General features: G+C 45.3%; 1 protein-coding gene across 2 annotated transcripts in view; it reads left to right on the forward strand.

Annotated features, from left to right (window-relative positions):
- tead1a (TEA domain family member 1a) overlaps positions 1-20,076 on the forward strand; it is a 30,140-nt gene that overhangs the window by 5,992 nt on the left and 4,072 nt on the right. The window contains exons 2-11 of one of the 2 annotated variants that reach the window (XM_062390516.1): positions 5,979-6,429; positions 12,197-12,261; positions 13,548-13,610; positions 14,674-14,805; positions 15,082-15,131; positions 15,645-15,706; positions 16,836-16,963; positions 17,984-18,157; positions 18,919-19,059; positions 19,855-20,007. In XM_062390516.1, the coding sequence (XP_062246500.1) occupies positions 6,225-6,429; positions 12,197-12,261; positions 13,548-13,610; positions 14,674-14,805; positions 15,082-15,131; positions 15,645-15,706; positions 16,836-16,963; positions 17,984-18,157; positions 18,919-19,059; positions 19,855-20,007 (1,173 nt within the window). In that variant the 5' untranslated portion in view covers positions 5,979-6,224. Of the gene's footprint in view, positions 1-5,978; positions 6,430-12,196; positions 12,262-13,073; positions 13,611-14,673; positions 14,806-15,081; positions 15,132-15,644; positions 15,707-16,835; positions 16,964-17,983; positions 18,158-18,918; positions 19,060-19,854; positions 20,008-20,076 lie in introns of those variants that run through there. The other variant, XM_062390515.1, reaches the window with a different exon arrangement.

Genomic DNA, 20,076 nt, shown 5'->3' on the forward strand with positions numbered 1-20,076 from the left:
CTGGGTCGAGGCGTCCGGGAGGTCGGAGCAGGTCACTCAGAATCGAACGTGTGCAAACCGTCACATGCTCGTGAGAAAACAGGCTTTTTTTCAGCTTGTTGTTCTGTTTATACTTCGCCCTGCACACAAATGCTGTTGTGTGTCTGTCTGTGTGTGAGTGTGGGAGTGTGTGCGGGTCATAAGTGCACACTCCAGCAGAGTGAATGCACATAGAATGCTCTGAGGACGCTTTGATCAAGTTGTTTCCAGAGGTCGACAGGGACACAACTCCTCATATGACCGCCGCCATGCAAGGCCACGTGTGGTTCACGTGTCCTGACCCCCCACCCCCCCACCCCCCCACCACTTAGCAATGAGTTTAGCTGATGACTGAAGATGTGAAGCTTGCACACGTGGAGACACATCGGGTCATCTTCAGCTGATCAGTTGGTGTCTAATGTGAAAGTTGTGATTTTTGAAAAAAGGTCACAGAATTCTAGACATGGGCTCAGAGATGATTGGATTGGATTTGAAACATTCATTTTTTATTTCTGTTCTTTTTCTTGATGCCAATGTTTGAAGAAACCTGCTTGGCTCTCGACCCCTTTATCTCTTTTATACTGAAATAATGTCTATTGGGTCTTTTCCCATTGCAGACAAAGGAGTGACTGCACAAGGCCTTTCAGAATCGATTCCATAAACATTCATTTGGAATAAGATTTAGTATTTTACTGGATCTGCACCAAAATGTAATGAGTTCCCTCTTTGGTCCATGTCCCATCATCACACCGAGTTTCATTGAAACCTGTTTCCTAGTTTTTGCGTCACTCTGCTGACAAACAAACAAATTGTGTGTCGTTGTCGTGTTGGAACTAGAAGTTGTTCAGCTGCTGTTCAGGGATACACATCTCTCTCTGGGTATTGATCACGTTACAGTCAGGGTCTGGAAGCTGTGACTTTCACACAACCTTTTCTAGATGAAGAAAAATCAGGATTAACATGTGCTGCGACCAGAATCAGATAGCGGTGAAAAACACGTTGGAAAAGCACGTTTCTTATAAAAAGTTAATTATGGTGATATCGTGTTTTTGCTTTGAAGTAACTTAAGTGTTCTTCAATGATCTATAACCTTGATAAATGAAGCTCCACGGAATCTGTTGAAGCTTCAAACACTGACGTCACACCTGTACGTGAAGAGATGAATCTTCTGTCTCATGGTCCTTGATGCAAAGAGCCAGAAATATAATATATAATATAATATCACCACAGATATAATATAAATAATCCAGTTTGGGACGTAAAGGACTTTAAAACACGACAAAACTTTGTGAAGTGGATCAATCTTAACTTTGAAAATCGTTTTGTGTGTCTGTGTGTTGTGTGTATGTGTGTGTGTGTGTGTTCATGTTGGAAACGGTTAAAACAGATGCCGTTGAATGATCCAACAGCAGAATGAGTGAAAGCCACTGAGGGGTGTGTGATAACAGCGGACATGTAAACCAACAGGACCCCCCCCCCCCCCATGTCCCTCGGAGGCGCTCACACATCAGAACATTTCATAACAACCTCTTTGGCGCTTGTGTGTGTGTGTCTGTGTGTGTGTTAGAATACAGAGGCTTAGCGCCATGCACATTGAATGCACTCAAACACATACATGTACTTGGCGTGTGGAGGCAGCCAGTCAGAGCTGTAGGACAAGATGTGACAGAGGGGGAGCAGGCGAGGCCAAGGCAGCTGCAGGAGCGTGGCTGCGTGCCCTGTGTGTGTCCTCCTGAGTGTGTGTGTCCTCCTGAGGGCTGGCACTGACACCATGAAGCCTGCTGTCCTGGCTGGAGTGGCCCGGGCCTGCCTGGTGACGGGGGGGGGGGGGGTTCAGGCTGCAGTCGAGTCGCCCAGTCGTCGGTTGATTGTTGTATCTCTCCAGTGTCCATCTGCTCCCGGGCCCCGGGGCCTCGCTGTACAGTGGCTTCAGCTATTATTTAGACCCGGGATCTATTTTTCATCTCTGACACGGCTCGGGTTTGAATCTGTGTGTTGGTTTGGGGGTTGGGAACTGGGAACTGGGAACTGGGACTCTGGACTAGGGCTAAGAAACAATCCCAGGGTTTCTTTTCACCACCTTGAAATTGAGACAAAACACATTTCTCAGGATATCAGACACGGATCAGACACATTCAGGGGACTGATGTCTGAGAATATGTTTAATCTGGATCTAGCAGTTTGAAATTTGTATTAAGGAATCCACAGTTTACATTAATGGAAGTTAAGGGGACCGATGGAGATCTGCTCTCTAATGAGCCATTCAAGTTGTGCTGTAGATTTAGTTTTAAATGGATTAAACAGTTTTTTTTTTCATCAAACTACTGAAATCCTCCATTTCCACAGATTTCTGAGCTCTTTTTCTACAAATTGTGATCAGGTGCTTCCTGTTTGCTTTAATTATCCTCGAGCTGTGGAGAGACCCTGGAATCCACCTGTGGCAAATTAAATTGATTGGTCCTAGTTTAGGAAGGCACACGCCGCCGCCGCCGGTGTGCACATCTGAGGTCCCATGATTCACACTGCGCGTCAGGACAAAGAGCCAGTCATGACGTCCAGGGGAACTCTCTGAAGACCTCAGCCAGACACAGAGGGCTCCTTGAGGAGAACCAGAGAGCGTGCAACCTGAGACCAGAGCGCCGGTTCTCCTGTCACCACGACAAGGTCCTGAAGCGCTCTGCTGAGCTCTGGGACAAATCTCTGACTGTCTCTGAGCGGCTCGCCCGAAACTCTGACATGAAGCCAGTAGAACATCTGCAGAGAGAAGAGAGAGAGAGAGAGAAGAGAGAGTCGCACAGCCCCCCCCTCCCCATCCAATCTGATGGAGAGGAGGAATGCAGATGTGCAGAGCTCTAGAAGACTCACAGCTGTAATTGCTGCCGGTTCTGCTTCTGTACAAAGAAGTGAATTATGGGTCTGATTTCATTTGTAAATAAGAACAGCACCGGCTGCATTCCTCTGCCAAGCCCGACAGCTCCCTCAGGTTCATCAAGCTGCAACAGATTTCACATATTCATAGACGTCGGTCTCCTCAACATGTCTGCAGTGTTCTTCATTAAGATCCATGAATTAATTGGTGGAAATATCTCACAGTGTTAAAGACAGAGAGAAATGCCGGTATCCGCCCCTTCTCCAGATCCACACCAGAGTTAACTGGATTCTTTCTTGGCTCCGGTCGCATCTCATGGAAATCCGACGAAATTCCAACCAACCAATTAAAAACAGGCCGAGGCCAATGAGTCCCTGGTGGAGTTAATGAGGTTTTAAACAGTGAGGAGGTGAATGACACAAAGAAGAAGGAGTCATCCACAACACACACCCCCCCCCCCCCCCCCCCCAAACTCTGCACCGTACAGACACTGTGATGATCTCGGTGAAATGACTTGAGGCTCCTGTAGTTGTTCTGATCTTCATGAATCCATCGTGTTCGTGTGTTCTACCTTCTCCCAGCAGGTTTCTAACAAACCATTGAGAAGAAGAAGAGCTGTCAGTCAACTGAGGCTGCGTCTCAGTTCAGGGGCGGAGCTTCGATCTTCAGCCGCCATGGTCGACTCCTCCTTCAGCTTCTGCGTGGACCACGTCTCCTTATTGCATCACCAGCTTGTCCCGCCCATGAAAATGAAAAGATGATTATTTGAGGTTGCTTTTTTTTCCATGGTTTTGAGATGTAATTTAATATCTTCCATCTTGACGTCACTGGAGTCTTGGTCATTTCTCATATCAACCCTTTCATCCTTTATATGGCTCATGTGTTAACTGAGCTCTGTCTTTGTCTCAGCTGCTTCACTGGTCCACCTCGCTGTTTGTTGGCGTCCATTAATTATCATAATCTCCACATGAGATTGTTTTTATTGGATCGTGTGCTGGTTTCATGTGTAAAGAAAGAGCTGCGTATGTTTCTTCTGCTTTATTTGACTGACACTTTATTGTAGTAGCTCATGTGAACTCTTTTCAGAACCCAGGGTCGGAGAGAACTGAACATGGCATTGATGTTCAAGGTTCAGTTTTACTTTAACTTTTAAATAACATACAGTTATATAAACCATGACCTTCTGTGAATTGTAGAAACTTTCAAAGCTCCAACATTTGAAGAGGAATAACAGCAGCAATTCATGTAGATACAAAAGAGACAGAAGGTAGCTGTGGGAATTTAAAGCCCTTTGAGTTTAAGAGTATATAGAGCTGACATTTACACCGAGAACTAGCCCCTGGGGACGTATCTGTCCTCAACACTTTGGTTACACAAAGACCTGAAGACGCACAGCAAAGGTCTCTACAGCCCAACAAGAACTCACAATCACCCCAACAAGTCCCTGTGAGGCCCAGCCGGTCGTGGGCCTCCTCACAAGTCCACAAAGCACATGACCTGTTGAGTGAAGAGTCAGAAGTTGGTTCACTGATCAAACTCAAGTCGCCCCCTTGAAAATCGGAGGATCGACTAATTGTTCCTGCTCCACCGCCTGTAGCCGCTGAGCTTGCTCTTAAGCTCAAACAGAAGAAGCAAACTTGGCTAAAATTTCGCGAGCCGTTCATTATTTACAGTATATTGAGGAAAAACATGGATTTGTCTGGAATTGGGTTTCACAGCAGGAGCGGTTCGGAAAAACTCCCTTTGAATCAAACACGATCAAAGGCTCTGTTAAGTGTGAAGGATCCTTGGCTCTCGCTCAAACAAACAAACCCTGCACTCGGCGAAGAGGAAATTAATCTTGAATGAATCTTTGTTTGAATGGAAAACTGCAGAAGGGGGGGGGGGGGTTGGGAGAAGAAACGGAAACGAGGGTAAACAGAGCAGGAGGAGGACGGACCTGAGGACAAACTGGGAAGCACATGTCCTCTCGTGGCCTCGCTGTGTCCGGAGCTTAAGAGTGGACCGGGTTCCAATGTGTCCAACATGTAGCTCGCGGCTTCGCATGCTTCATTTGTATGTGTGCACATTGACAAGTGTAATTGTGTTGAAATTAGCCAGGCAGACCCACACACTTCATGTTACAGGCTTGTGCAAGGGACCGAGCCCTGGGAAGTGTGAACTGGAGAAGACCAGACAAAATGACATGTGTTCGCCCGAGGAGCTGGCACTGTAATTGTGTGTGTTTCCATTTGTGTGTGCATATGTTTGTGTGTGAGTGCAGTGTGTGCCGCGCCAACCCTGCTGTTTACCGTGGGGGATTTTTTTTGCAGAACTCTAGGCAGCTGGCAAGCCCCCATCAGTTTTCCCTCTTTTTTTATTTTTTTTTTTTAAATCTGCTCGTGGTTGTGTGTGGTAGTTGTGTGTCCGTCCATCCGTCCGTCCGTCTGTCCCATTCACTTGTTCCACTTGTGTGCATGTGGATTTTATGTTCCGCAAACACAACAGTTTAACAAAATAGGCAATTTCCCACTTGAAAAGAAGCAATAATTTCCCTCCATCACCTGGGACGCAGGCTCTCGACCGACATAATCACAATTTAAAGCTTCTTTTTTTTTCGGTTGGGAAAATATCAGCATGAATCACGAACCCCCCCCCCCCCCCCCGGCAGCGAGGAGAGAAAGACGCTCTGTTCGCCTAGAGCTGGAAATGAAATTCTCCTGTTGGCGTCTGTACCATAGACTGTTCATAAAGAGGGAGGACGATAATGTTGAACGCTGCCATCCAGCGCCTGTGACATCATTTAGATATGTCCATGTTCCATCATCAACTAACATGGAGAAGGCAGAGGGTATGACACATACTGCAGCCAGCCACCAGGGGGCCATTGAGACGTCTTTCTGCGCCTTTATACATTGAACTTCTTGTTCTTGTTCTTGTTCTTGTTCTTCTTAATCATCGGTTTGATGAACATTGGCATCACTGATTTGCGATTTATATATTTTTCGTTGTGGTTTGTTGTGTTTCAGTCATGAATGTTTGCACGCACGACAATATCTCACCCTTGAACTTCAGCCAACAATAACATCGTTCTCTCTTCTTTCCATCTCAGGGTTCCTGCCGCCGGCCGTCGGACATCGCACCAACTCGTGGAGTTTTTCTTCAGTCGGACATCGGCCCCTTTTGGATCACGCAGTTAGCGTTAGCATTCTGCGTGTAGTAGCTCGCAGCTGACTGCTCCTGCTGGGGGTTAACGATCTCCATTAGCGTTAGTTTGACTTAACATTACCTACTTAGCATCAAACCATTAGCGTAACTGCTGAGTACACGAGTTGGCTTGTTAACGCTAGCTGGCATCATGGAGCGCAGCAGCTGGAGCGGCAGCGAGAGTGGGGGGGAGGACATGGACCAACTGAGCGACTCAGGAGGGGACAAGACCATGGACGGGGACCCGGAGGGGGTCTGGAGCCCCGACATCGAGCAGAGCTTCCAGGAGGCCCTGGCCATCTACCCCCCCTGCGGGAGGAGGAAGATTATACTGTCGGACGAGGGAAAGATGTACGGTGAGTAACTGGGAATGGAAACAAGACATCTTCTTACCAGTTTGGTAGTTGTGCTGAACCAACAGCCCCAAATACAAAGCATTTTAATGATATCAAATAGAGAAAGAAGCTCATTTTCTCAGTGGTGAAGCTCTTAGTGGCTTTAGAAACTATTCAGACCCCTTCACTCTTTCCACATTTGATTTTTAAATGGATGAAATTGCCATTTTTTGCCAATGAATCTATTCTTAAACATCTTAAATGTAAATTTATTAAAAAACTCTCATTTGATAATTTCTTCAGACCCTTAATTCAGTTCTTTAATGGCTCTGAGGCATAAATGGCGGCTTTGAGTCTTCTTCAGTGAGTCTCCACGAGTTGTGAACGCTGGATTTGGGCTGTTAATCCTGGAGGATCCTCTCAATCAGATTAAAGGGGACATGTCTGTGAGCGTCTCTCTGCAGAGACCAGGTTTTCAAAGGCTCCTCTGGGAGTTCGGTCCAGCGCTGTCCTGGATAGATGCTTTGTGTCATTGTTGGGCTGAAGTGTGAAGTGTCACCTCGGCGTCAGGTGATGTGCACTCCCTGTCTCTGCTGCTGAGAAGCTCCTGATCTCATGATGCTGCCTCCACCACAGTGATGGTGGCAGCCTGGTGAAAAGCTGGAGCTTGTGCTCACCAGACAGCTCTTCTGCAAAAACAGATGGATTTTGAAGTCATCAGAATCCTTCATGCTCTCACTCCTTTAATTGCTCTCTAACAAACTGGAAGCAGGCTGTCACATGGCTTCTGTCTGTCCACTCTACCGTAAAGAGCTGATCGATGAAGAGCTGCTGAGAGGATCCTTCTTCCATCTCTGAAGTCACCTAGTTTTTAAACTTGTGTAAAGCTGTTTTAAAAAGGGGATTTTCTCCCATTGCCAGTAGAGCTGGAGTTTCTCTTCTTCATCTCCCCTGTCGTGTTCACCCTGGTTTCAAACTTCCATCACCAATTCAATCCATTCCCAATGGTGTTAGTTTTCCTTTTTCACTATTAATAATGTGGAACAATCAAAAGTTAAGAAATGGTTTTAAACCAAATTTTTAATGTTGGCAAAGAGCTCCTTAGTTTCCACAGGTTGTTTTTTGTGTTAACATGCATTGTGTGCATTGTGGGAACTTTACATACACACATGTTTGCCTTTTTAAATGTTATCCCATCAATTCAATTTGCCACAGGTGGACTCAAGTCAAGTTCTAGACTTTGTGATGCCACAGAAAAGTATTTGACTAGTTTAAATTAGTATTAGTATTAGTTGTGATGTGTTTGAGTGTTAGCGGTCGTTGATCATTCACTCAGAACGAGGACGAGTTTCTGACACTTGTTAGAGTATTTATACATGAAGTGAGGAGCCATGTGTTCAGGGTGTGAATCGCTTTGATCGTTAGTCGCTAATTGGCACGTAGCTCGTTGTGGTAGAATGTAACGTCTCCGCACCGTGTGATTGGTCGAGAGATGGAAGTGTTCGCTGTGAGAGACTCGAGGATCAGAGCGTGGACGGTCGAGACTCAGAGATATAACGTGTAAAAGAGAGAGAGAGAGAGAGGAAATAGAGGCTGTAGGTGCCTGAGTGTACGAGCGTGACACTCAGAGGGAGTGTGTGTGTTTGTGTGTGTGTGTGTGTTTGTGTGTGTGTGTGTGTGTTTGTGTGTGAGTGTGTGTGTGTGTGTGAGTGAGTGAACTAATAAAGTGATGAACAGATGGTCCTCTGGCTGCCACCAGCTGTGCCTCCCTCCCGCTCTCTCTCTCTCTCCCTCTCTCTCTCTCGCTCTCTCTCTCTCTCATGACTACTTCACTGCTCTGGCTTTTTAGGTTTCATGGTATTAAATACCTTTTTAATATTCTACTCTTCTTTCCTCATGTGCCCTCGATGAAGTTTTACCTTGGAACCTTCATCGAAGAGTTCAGACCATTTCTAATTGTTGAACTTTTCCATTTAGACACATTAGTGTTCATCCACTTTTCCACCGGTGAAAATACCCACTGACGAGTTCTTGTGTCTGTAGCTGAATAGAAAAAATCTGCCTTGTCTGTGATGGTCAGTGACTGAACACATATTTTTAGACGTACGCAGTAATTCACTGACAAACTGAGTCTCCTGTTGATCGGCGGGTCCCGTCCTGTCCTCTGTGCCATGTTCTTTGCCGTTTGTTTAGCGTGTTGACTCTGGGTTGTTGACATGTTTATCATCGGGGCCCTAATTACGTTAGACTGTGTCTGTTTTCGGAGGCAGAGCAGAGGCGGCACGAGGGGAGGGGCGTCCAGACCGAGGGGGTTTGAACCGTCACTCAAACATCTGTCGAGCCCCAATTATGAATCTGTGTCTGGTTTATTTTTATTTCCTGCATTCAGTTTTATTTGACTTTTGGGAAACAGGGATTTTTTCTTTTGCTGAACAAACACAGTGATGTTTGTTCTGCTGCACAAAGCTTCCTGCTCCGCACACACACACATTGTTGGTCGGTGTTATCTCTATCCAGTCATTAAAGGCAGTTTTGTGTTTTTCTTGGGCGTCTCATTCATTTACAAAATGATTGTCAGCGGAGTCGTCCAACAGAAAAGAACGAGGTGATACCTGAGGGGAAGGGAACCTAAAAAGGACCCCCCCCCACTGGTTACAGGGGGAAATGGACCGAAATATAAAAGAAGGAAAATGTTCGAAAGTGCCGAGAGGAACTTAGCAGGAGAGAAGAGTGGAGATCTCATAAATGGATGCATGTAAAAGGCAGAGAGAATGAAAAGGTGAATAATGGAGCTATTATCCTTGGCAAAGGTACATCAGAGGTAGAAAGTAATGGGCAGTGGCTTTGTCCCCTACAGACACATCGTATGGATCCACCGGACAAATATGAAAGTGGTTTAAATGGTATTGAACCTTTGCTGCCTCTTAAGCCGCGGATCAGAGACATGTTGATAACAGACGTTAAGTCCACAGCCTGCTCTGTGTGTTAATGGAGGAACTGGATCATGTGACAAATATCCCTCAAACATCTTCAGGACGAGTCTTATTAACATGTTTCAATCAGATCAAATCAAGTTTCTTAATGTGCTGAACATAAAGAAAAGAAGAGAAGTAAAAGAATAAACCAAACAAATGTCTGAGGGGAGATTAAAAACTGTTCATGGACGATCAGAGTGCCTGTCTGTGGGAACACTTCACTGTGAAGCGACCATCGATCAGATATTCACCGGGTCACAGCAGCGAAAAGGGAAAAGTGAAGTAAAAAGTACAATAGACCCAGAAGGAAGTATAAAATAGAAACGTGTACAATGTAAACAAACCTAAACAGATATGAGTGTTGAAGAACAGAGCTCCAGTGTGTGTGTGCTCGACTGTGGAGCTGACGTCTCCACCTGTTCCACTAAACATTCCCCGGGTTCGGTTATTCTTTAAAAGGAATCGATGACGGCAAACCAATGATTAACTGCGTGGTTATCAGGAGCCGCGGTGATCTCAGACTGCACCTGAGAGAAAAACCAAGAGCTGAGCAAACGATTAGAGGCCCAAACCGGCGCCCTGGCCCTACCGAGGTCGGGCCCCGGGACCAGAGCTTGGCCCCCACGGTCTCTGAGGTCTTCCCGGGGAACACAACAATGCAGGGCACTCCACTGCAGCCTTGTTAGCGAGGCTGTGACCTCCCTCTGAAAGGGTTGGAGTTGTTCTTTAAAGCAGCTGAAGCTCTTAATCACCGGACCGGCTCGTGTGTGACGGGCGGTCGGTAAACGACTGCAGCTTCTTTCCAGACGAGGGAAAAAGAAAATCGGTACAAAAGCGCTTATTCACTAAGTGGTTATTTGTTCTCGTCGGAGTTTCGGCGCTCGCTCAGTGACAAGTGAGGAATTAGATGATCATTTGTTTCCAGCGTGGAATCTGCCTCGTGCACAGCGTTTCATTTCATTTGAATTTCAAACTGATTCAGCTTTTTCATTTTATCACAGAGCCTCGTGTGGATCCTCTTACATGAGAGTGAATCAATGTAAAGAAGTGTAGTTCCAGAGCATCGCCTTTTTTCCTCAATATCTGCAGCTACAGCCGGTGGAGAGGGGGGGGGGGGGGGGGGCTGTTCGTCACAGTTAATGACCATCTGACTTTGGCCTTGAAGACTTTTACTGGGCAAGTAGAGAAAGAGAGGAAAGAGAGGGAGTGAGCAGAAGGGAAGCCCATTCACTACGAGAGGGGACAGAGGTGGGGAAAGAAGGGAACAGCCAGAACAGAGGATGGATGGAAGGGCGAGGGGAGGGAGAGGGTGTGCGTGCGTGTGTGTGTGTGTGTGTGTGTGTGTGTGTGTACTGGAGAGTTTTTGAGAAAGAGCTGGGTGGTGGTGGTGGGGGGGGGGGGGAGTGAGGGATGTGTGCCGCAGGGTTAGTGAAGGATGATAATTCACCGTTAAGCCTCCTAGAAAGACCAGCTGGCCCCTCTGGAGTCAGATGTCAGCCTCCGCAGCCAGGACCCACTCTGTGTGTGTGTGTGCCTGTGTGTGTCTGTGTGTGTGTGTTGGCACTCATGCATGTATATACTTGTGTGTGCGTGTTTGTGTGTGTTGCTGTCGTCAGTCGCAGCTTTTGACTGCTAGAAGGAAAACACCTGCATGGGGAGCTGTAGATTTTATCACTCTAAGCTCCCTATCTCAGTGAGAGTGGTCAGAGCACACACACACACACACACACACACACACACACACACCATCTGCTGGTTAGTTAGGCCTATTGTTGTGAGCCATGTGGTTAGTGTGTGTAGAGGTTTGGCTTTGTGCTGATCTTGACCGTCAGTTGGCCAGCTGGCCTCGCTCTGGTTTTCCACTCGGTCGCAGCAGAAAAGACGAAACTGAAGCAAACTGATCCAGAAACTGTGAAAAAACAACTTTCACGTGATTATTCAAAACCGCCTTTGAGTGTTTGAGACTCCGGAGTCCAGACCCGGGTCGTTCTTAAGAGGCCTCTGCAGAGCGGCTCCGTTAATCTGTTAACTAATCTGTGTTTTGTGCGTCGTTGGAAACACACACGCTGCTACACAAAGCCTGGTGTCGGTGACAGGTTCTCTGGATGTGACACCGAGGTTCTCTGCTTCTCTTCTCTCCCGTCTTCCTCTCGCCCACTAATCTATACTAGCCAGGTCATGCTGAGTCTGCTGTGCTCCCTATTGAATGGGTTGAATTATTCAGCATTGTAAGTGTGTGTGTGTGTGAGTGTGCATGGGTGCACACACACACACACACACACACACACACACACACACACACACGTAAGCATGGGTACAGCTGGCCTGCTGGTTCCTTTAATCAGGGGACAGCCAGTCTGCATGAATGCCTGTATTGTTGGGTCATGTGTATTCAGGGCCATGGCGTGTGTGATTTTCGTGTGTGTGCATGTGTGTGTGTCTGTGTGTGTGTGTGTGCGTGCACGTGAGTAGCGGGCTCAGAATCAGAATCAGAATCAGAATCAGAATTCTTTTTATTGCCTTGTATATTTTCACATACAGGAAATTGCCTTGGTGTGGTTGGTGCACTTTACAAACAACAATATAAAAACAACAATATAGAGCAACAGGGGTCGCTGGGTCAACAGCCCTGAATCAGGCTCTAAGTTGTTTGTCGGGTCATGTGATTTCTGCTTGTGATGGTTTGTGAGAAAGACAGAGCGTTCAAATGAGTGTTCACGTGTGTGTCTGTGTGTGTCTGTGTGTGTGTGTTGAGACAGACAGCAACGTGCAGAATGTTTTCATCAACACGTGATGTGTCTTTTCTCCTCCAGGCCGAAACGAGCTGATCGCCCGGTACATCAAACTGCGAACAGGGAAGACGCGGACGAGGAAACAGGTAAAAAACAAACGAGTGCTTTGAACCCAACAAGGAAAAGATCACAGGTCCAGTTCTGTCAAAGAAAGACAACATGGAATCAGAAGAAACTCTGTAAGTGATGGAAGCTGAGCCGACCGGTGTGAAAACTTTTAATTTACTGAATAAACAATAAAGAAAATATTGTTGTGACCTGTTTTTCTATAAACAGACGTGACAGGGAGGCTGAAAAGAAACTGAGAACTAACATGAAAAGTCCTTTAACTAATGAAACGTCCATTATCGAAACTGAAAGACGTCTCCTGTGCTGACTCTTTCTCTCTCTCTCTCTCTCTCTCTCTCTCTCTCTCTCTCGCCCTGTTAAAGAAAGTGAAAAGATGTAATCCCAGATCAGCACTTTAATCCATTCAGTATTTTTTGGGGGTAGTTTTTTGAATAATCTTGCTCCAGTCTCTTTAAATTCAATCAAGATAGAAGCACAACATCCCAGATATCAGTGTAAAATCAAGATTCATGAATTATTCCATGAGAAATGAATGATAGTGTGTCCTATCGCACATTGTTAAATGTTGTGGGTTCTTCTTCCCTGAAGCGAATCCTCTTTGTGTAGTTCTTGCTGACAGTCAGACAAACGTGTGAACACACAACCTCTTGGTGAAAGTAACTCTTCAACCATTCAAATGATCATGATATATAATTATAATTTAATATAACATCTTTCTAAGACATTTCTCTTGTGTTGTTCTTTCACTAAACAAAGAACAAATTTAAAACATAATTTATGGTAAATGATTGCATGACACATACAGAGAATAGAATATTACTATAACTAGAATATCTTCTATTTCCTAATTCTATGATTTAACTCGACATCTCTGAAGAGCAGAAGAAATAAATATGTTGAGGTTATTAAACGTCAGATGTAGTTTCACCATGTGTTGATCTTAATATCTCGGTTCTTGGACCTGTGTTCCCTGGTGTCTTCTCTCCAAAGATGAACATAGATGGTTCTATTCACTGTTGTCAGGGGAGTGTGTGTGTGTGTGTGTCTGTGTGTTTGTGTGTGTCTGTGTGTGTGTGTGTGTGTGTGTGTGTGCACTCTTCCAGTGTGGCAACAGTCTTTTCATAACCATGGCAACTCACTGTTTAGTCCTTCCTCCTCTCGTCTCCACCCTCCACCCCCCCCCCACTTCTCTTACCCTCGTTCTCTCCTCTCCTCTCCTCCTTCATCTCCCCTTCTTTTCCTGTCTCCTTTCTCTCCTCTCTTTTTAATTGGCGCTCTTCCTCTTCCTCTTCCTCTCCTCCAGGTATCCAGTCATATCCAGGTCCTAGCGAGACGGAAATCCAGAGACTTTCAGTCCAAGCTAAAGGTAAAAGGTTTTAATAATCAGATCCGTCTTTTATTGTTTATTTTAGTGGGTTATTTATTTTCTGGTATTCTTTTAGTAACAAACACATCAGATCAGTGAGGATTAGAACTAATTAACTCATTAAATGACTGTTTTGTGTCTTTTTGTGGGATTTGTTGATGAAAAGAAGCTATCAAACCCATATGGTTCCTGGTGTTTAGGGTTCAAATCCAACTTGATTCCCTCGGATAACGTCACCAACCCCCCCCCCAGCAGAGGTTTTTCTTTCAGCCCTAATTAACGTGAGTGAAGCTGCCAATTAGTGAACCTCCAGCCTGTTGCAGAGCCTGTGAGTCTGTTTCAATCAGCGTTTTGCTGCTTCACGTTTCTGACGCGTTCAGACGTCACAACACAAGTCGACAGGTTAGTGTGACTCTGCTGGAAGTCACTGTTTTAACAGCCTGAGACAGATCGAACCCACTGTCCCTTAGAGCCCAATCACATTCTACATATGTGTATGAGACAGGAAATACTCTGAATATTCAATAAATGTAATCAAATCTCATTAAAAACTGATATTAAGCCTACGTTTTCTTTATTGACATGTTAAGTACATTTTTAGCCTTGCAGTTACAGCCCCTTGCCAATAGGGGTTGCTGCAGCTGCCACCCCCCCCCCCCCTTCAGCATCCTTGTCTACTTAGAACATCCCTAAACACTTCATGTGTAAATCTCCAGTTTTAAGTCTTCTTCAATGCAGCTGATGTTCTTCTTGTAAATTATTCTAATTTCTAAATGCTACTGTTTCTCCTCTTTGTTTAACATGAACATATTTTACTGTTAATGTAAATCTGTCAAATCCTAAAATAGCAGGAGACGACAGTCTGTCAGAAAATGACTTGATGATGAAAACTATTTTCTGCATTTTAGATCCATCAGTTACAATAATTCCAGTTATTTAAAGAATGTACTGCTTCTCACGTCTCCCTGTGTTCGTCTGTAAGAGCAGGACAATAATGATGATGAAGATGATGATGATGATGATGATGATGATGATGATGATGGTGTTTTGTGTCCACGTGCAGGACCAGGGCGCTAAGGACAAAGCTCTGCAGAGCATCTCGTCCATGTCCTCGGCTCAGATCGTCTCCGCCACCGCCATCCACAGCAAACTGCTGCCTGGACTGGTACGAGCCAGCTTCCCCGGAAACGCACAGGTAACCACAACACTGTGGATATATAATATATAATATATAATATATAATATATAATATATAATATATAATATATAATATATAATACAGGAAGCACAAGGACATGATTCATTTTTCTCTACAAACTAGAAAAACACAAATGTTCAGTTTGCTTCAAGGTTTGCAGCCTCGCTTCAGTGGATTCATTGTGTGTGCGTGTGTTTCTGTGTGTGTTTGTGTGTCTCTGTGTGTGTGTGTGTGTGTCTGTGTGTGTCTGTGCGTGTCTGTGTGTGTTCTCAGCTGTGGCAGGGGATGATTCCTGGGGGACAGTCCAGCTCAGCCTCAGAAGAGTGAGTCACCTCAAACACCCTCATGACTGTGTTACTGACTTTCAGTTTTAAAAGCTTATAGCTAAATATATATATATTTATATAGCACTTGAAATATAGACTGTATATAAAGATGGACGTGTCTTGAATGGTTTTGTTTTTAAATTAGTTAATTGATGATATAAATACAGAGCGAAATGTCACGATTCATCTTTTTACTCTCTTTATTAACTCGGATCACAGCTGTACAACATTATTATTATTATTATATCGACAAGGAAGAGGAAAATGGCTGCCTTAGGAATATGCTCCATTGCTGTTGATGATGATGATGATGAAGATGATGATGCTGATGATGATGATGATGGCAGTAAGAGGGGATTTAGCAGCTGAACTCCCAGATGCTCTTGACCTCCGTGCTCCAGCACCTGTTCATACGAGACACAGATTCGTCTCTGGGGGACGTGGGGACAAAGTGTCCCTCCTGCTTTCAGCCCGCTCACTTGTCTCCTGTTTGTCCCTGTTCCCCTCCAGCATCAAGCCCTTCTCTCAGCAGGCCTACACTGTGCAGACAGCGGGGACCACCACCATCACAGGTGAGAGGATTGTGTGTTCTCTGTGCAGCGGACAGGCCCCCCCCCCCCCGGCTCTCAGGCCGCTCTCGCTCTGCGGGGGGGGGGGGGTTTGACTCCGTCCTGGAGACAGACGTCTCCGGTGTGTTCGGAGGTTTGTCCTGTGAAGAGGTCAAAAAGACAGAGAGAGAGGAGTCTCCACCTGTGGTGAATGAAGCTCTGACTCTCCTCCGGAGCAGAGGAGATGGACAGACATTAATATGAATTATTAAGAATTGTCAAGTTGTATATTTCTGCTACAGCGTTAAATGTGTGTTACAGAAACTAAAACCTTCAGCCTCGGATCCACAGAATCCCCCCCCCCCCCCCCCCCCCCTCTAATCTTCTCTATTAAGGCTAATTGTGCTTGTTCTGTTTAGATATTGGTGCAATTATTTATGTTTCATGCTAAATCTGTGACTTTAAAAACAGTGAATAACATCTTTATTTGATGGGAAGGTGGTTGTTAGCTGCTGATTAGCCTCCTCTGTGAGATACGTGCTAACCTCACATGCTAGCTACCTGCAGCCAGATGTACGATACTTATACTACGATCTGATTAGTACGATAATATCACTCCGACATGGGCAGTGATCGGGGGGGGGGGTGATTTTTGTATTGTTTGGAACCTCTGTTACTTCCATCATTTCCCATCTGGCTGCACTGACTTAGCCGTTAGCGTCCCAGTGGTTTTCCGTCACCACATCTAGCCACATGAACACATCCCCTGGTACAACACAAACACAACACAAAGCTGCAGGAGCTGGAAGTGAGTCCATGATTCTAGTGCGGACAAATACTACGATGTGGGAATTGAACTTGTCTCTCGACTTCCCTCCATCGTTGGTGTGTCATTGACTCGTTGACTTCAGAGCTGGAACTGAAACCAGGCGTTAGCCACAGAAGCTAAACAACAACGAGAGGAAGCCTTAGTGAGACGGAGCTGATGAGTTGTGAGTCTGTTCCCACTCCGTCACATGTGCTCCCATTAACCTCCCCTCCGCCTGACGGGTGTGAAACTCTACACATTAGCACCAAAGAATGATTCCTGCATTGTGAAGCCAGGTTTAACTCTGTGTGTGTCTGTGTGTGTCTGTGTGTGTGTGTCCTCTAGCCTACGAGCCCCCCCCTACTACCCAATCGCACAGAGAGCCGGCGTGGCAGGGTCGCTCCATCGGCACCACCAAACTACGACTGGTGGAGTTCTCATCTTTCCTGGAGACACAGAGGGACCAAGAGGCTGTGAGTCACAGACACACACACACAGACAGAAACACACACACACACACACACACACACACACACACACACACACACACACACAGTAAACACTCCCTGCTGTCCTATAAAGCGAGATGACAGATAACCTGCAGCAGAGAACAGCATTAAAGGCCTGTGTGTGTCTGTGTGTGTCTGTGTGTGTGTCTGTCCGTGCGTGTGTGTGTGTGCGTGAACCTTTGTGAGGCTCTATCTCTGCCTCCGCTCAGTCGATCTGTCTTCCTGACACACTTTGCTCTCTCCGTCATTTCTCTGCCTCGCACCGACAGACAGCCGACATCCATCTTGTTGCTTCTAGTTTAGAAAACAAAGTGTTGGTCCAACGATATAAAAGAAGACGACTCTTCATCACATGTGGAAAAATATGAAGCAGGAAAATAATCTTTAATTTCTCTGAAGCTTCAATTAGTGTGACAGAAACAAAATGAAAATTACTGTATATTTGGATTAACTGTCGTAAGGGGGGGGGGGAAGGCAAATAAACATGTGATGTTCAAAACTACAGGAACTAGATTGTGATTTTGTGAGTAATTTTAGAGTCAAATTGATCTAATTATTTTATCAAATATATATTTTAATATAAAATAAAGTAAATCTTGTGTTTGTTAAATTAAATAAATTAACTACAGCAGCATCAAACAATGTTATTAGTTTGATTTGACATATTAGCTGCTTTAGTTAGATTTTCATAGATACTATCACAAATTTTGTTCATATTTTGTCAAATACGACAACAATGTTATATATAAATATAAGAAGTGACTCAGTATTATATACTGTAACTTCTTAACCCTTCTGGATCACAGTTTTTATATTGAAAAGTATTATGAACTGATTTTCTGTTCTTTTGATCGTCTTCCCAAATGTGAGATGAGAAGATTGAACCTTGAAGTCCTTTCTGCCTCTGAACTCATCCTCCTCTTCCTCCTCTTCCTCCTCTTCCTCCTTTTCTTCCTCCTCTTCCTCCTCTTCCTCCTCCCTCAGTACAACAAGCACCTGTTTGTCCAGATCAGCCAGAGCAGCCCGACCTACAGCGACCCGATGCTGGAGTGTGTGGACATCAGGCAGATCTACGACAAGTTCCCCGAGAAGAAGGGCGGCCTGAAGGAGCTGTTCAGCAAGGGCCCGCAGAACGCCTTCTACCTGATCAAGTTCTGGGTGAGAAGAGAAACGCTTTTCATTCTGTTCTACACCGACAGAAATACAAGGAATGAGTGGAGATGTTCTTGTGCTGTAGCTGTGTTTTTCCACTCAGAGCCTCGTCTTTGTCTGCACGTACAGGTGTGTGTGTGCGTGTCTCTATGTGTGTGTGTGTCTCTATGTGTGTGTGTTTCGTGTCTTTCCACCTGGGATGTGGAGGTGGTGGGCTGATGAAAGCACCGTTGCGTTGTTTGAACACCTGCTCACCTCCTGCCTCCTCCCCCGTCTCCACCTGTGTTTTTGTGTGTGTGTGTGTGTGTGTGTGTCTGTGTGTGTGTGTTGGTGCTGCAGAACACCAAAGGACTTTCAGAGATCCACATCCCACGTGTATCTGTTCCTTTTCCCGCAGCGCTCTGCAGACGCTGTGATTTCACGTGTCTCTGCTGAGCTCAGGCGTCTGAGTTGAGACAGTTTAGGACACTAACAGCAGCTGATGTCTGTCCCTGGATTGTGTCTTTGTCCCAGTGAAGAGGACAGATGAAATTTTGTTCTCACTTGTAAACAAAACACTTTAGTTTTATTAGTTTAATAGGAATAATTCAGCCTCCACCTGTTGATGCATCACGTGTAATGTGACCGAGCTTCCAGCAGAGGGCGCTGTTGGATATCTCTGTCTGTGCTCATGTTCTTATGTTGTTCCTGTGATTGATTATTGATTATTTCTAATAGTCTCTTCCCCGTGTATCGTTAATCACAAAGGTCTGGTGCTTGTTTTCCAGGCGGACCTGAACTACAGCGTGCAGGACGACCCTGCGGCTTTCTACGGCGTCAGCAGCCAGTACGAGAGCTCGGAGAACATGACCATCACCTGCTCCACCAAGGTCTGCTCCTTCGGCAAGCAGGTGGTCGAGAAGGTGGAGGTGAGGACGCTGCTCTCTTCTCATGATGATATTTAACTTATTCATAAAAGCCTTTTCTCACAATATGGCACATTCAATTAAGTTCTGGCAGGTCTATTATAAACATATTATTAATGTTCTTTTAAATTCTTCTTTAAACCCATTTTATTGACTTGCTTGCATTAGATCTTGTATTTTTTTTATCAGTTTCTTTTCACCTTTTATTTTACTTTCTTTTTATTTTCATAAAACAATACGTTTTCAGTTATTTACGTGAAGCAGCTCTTTATGTATTTAGTTAATTTGAACACTACCTTGTTTCCATCTTAAAGTTGTTGTCTCCTTGTCACATCCTGCTGATTATAGTATATTTATTATAATATATAACAATATATTTTGATTATGTTATATCATATATCACATATCATAATAATAATAAAGGTAAATTCTCTCTCTCTTCCTCCTCTCTCTCTCTCTTCCCCTCTCTCTATCTCGCACTCTCTCTCTTCCTTTCCTCCTCCTCTTCCCTCTCTTCCCCCCTCTCTCTCTCTCTCTCTTCCCCTCTTTCTCTCTCTCTCTCTCTCCTCCTCCTCTCTCTCTCTCTCTCTCAATCACTCACTCACTCACTCACTCTCTCTCTCTCTCTCTCTCCTCCTCCTCCTCCACCTCTCTCTCTCTCTCTCTCTCTCTCTCTCTCTCTCCTCCTCCTCTCTCTCTCTCTCACTCACTCACTCACTCACTCACTCTCTCTCTCTCTCTCTCTCTCTCCTCCTCCTCCACCTCTCTCTCTCTCTCTCTCTCACCCCCCCCTCTCAGACGGAGTACGCCAGGTTTGAGAACGGACGCTTCGTCTACAGGATCAGTCGCTCGCCCATGTGTGAATACATGATCAACTTCATCCACAAGCTCAAACACCTGCCGGAGAAATACATGATGAACAGTGTGTTGGAGAACTTCACTATTCTGCTGGTGAGGACCTCGCACACTCTGTCGTACTGCAGGGGAACACACACGCATTACAACAGCTGACCTTGTTCT

This window comes from Platichthys flesus, chromosome 6 (genome assembly GCF_949316205.1).
Source record: "Platichthys flesus chromosome 6, fPlaFle2.1, whole genome shotgun sequence".
NCBI classification, from domain to species: Eukaryota; Metazoa; Chordata; class Actinopteri; order Pleuronectiformes; family Pleuronectidae; genus Platichthys; species Platichthys flesus.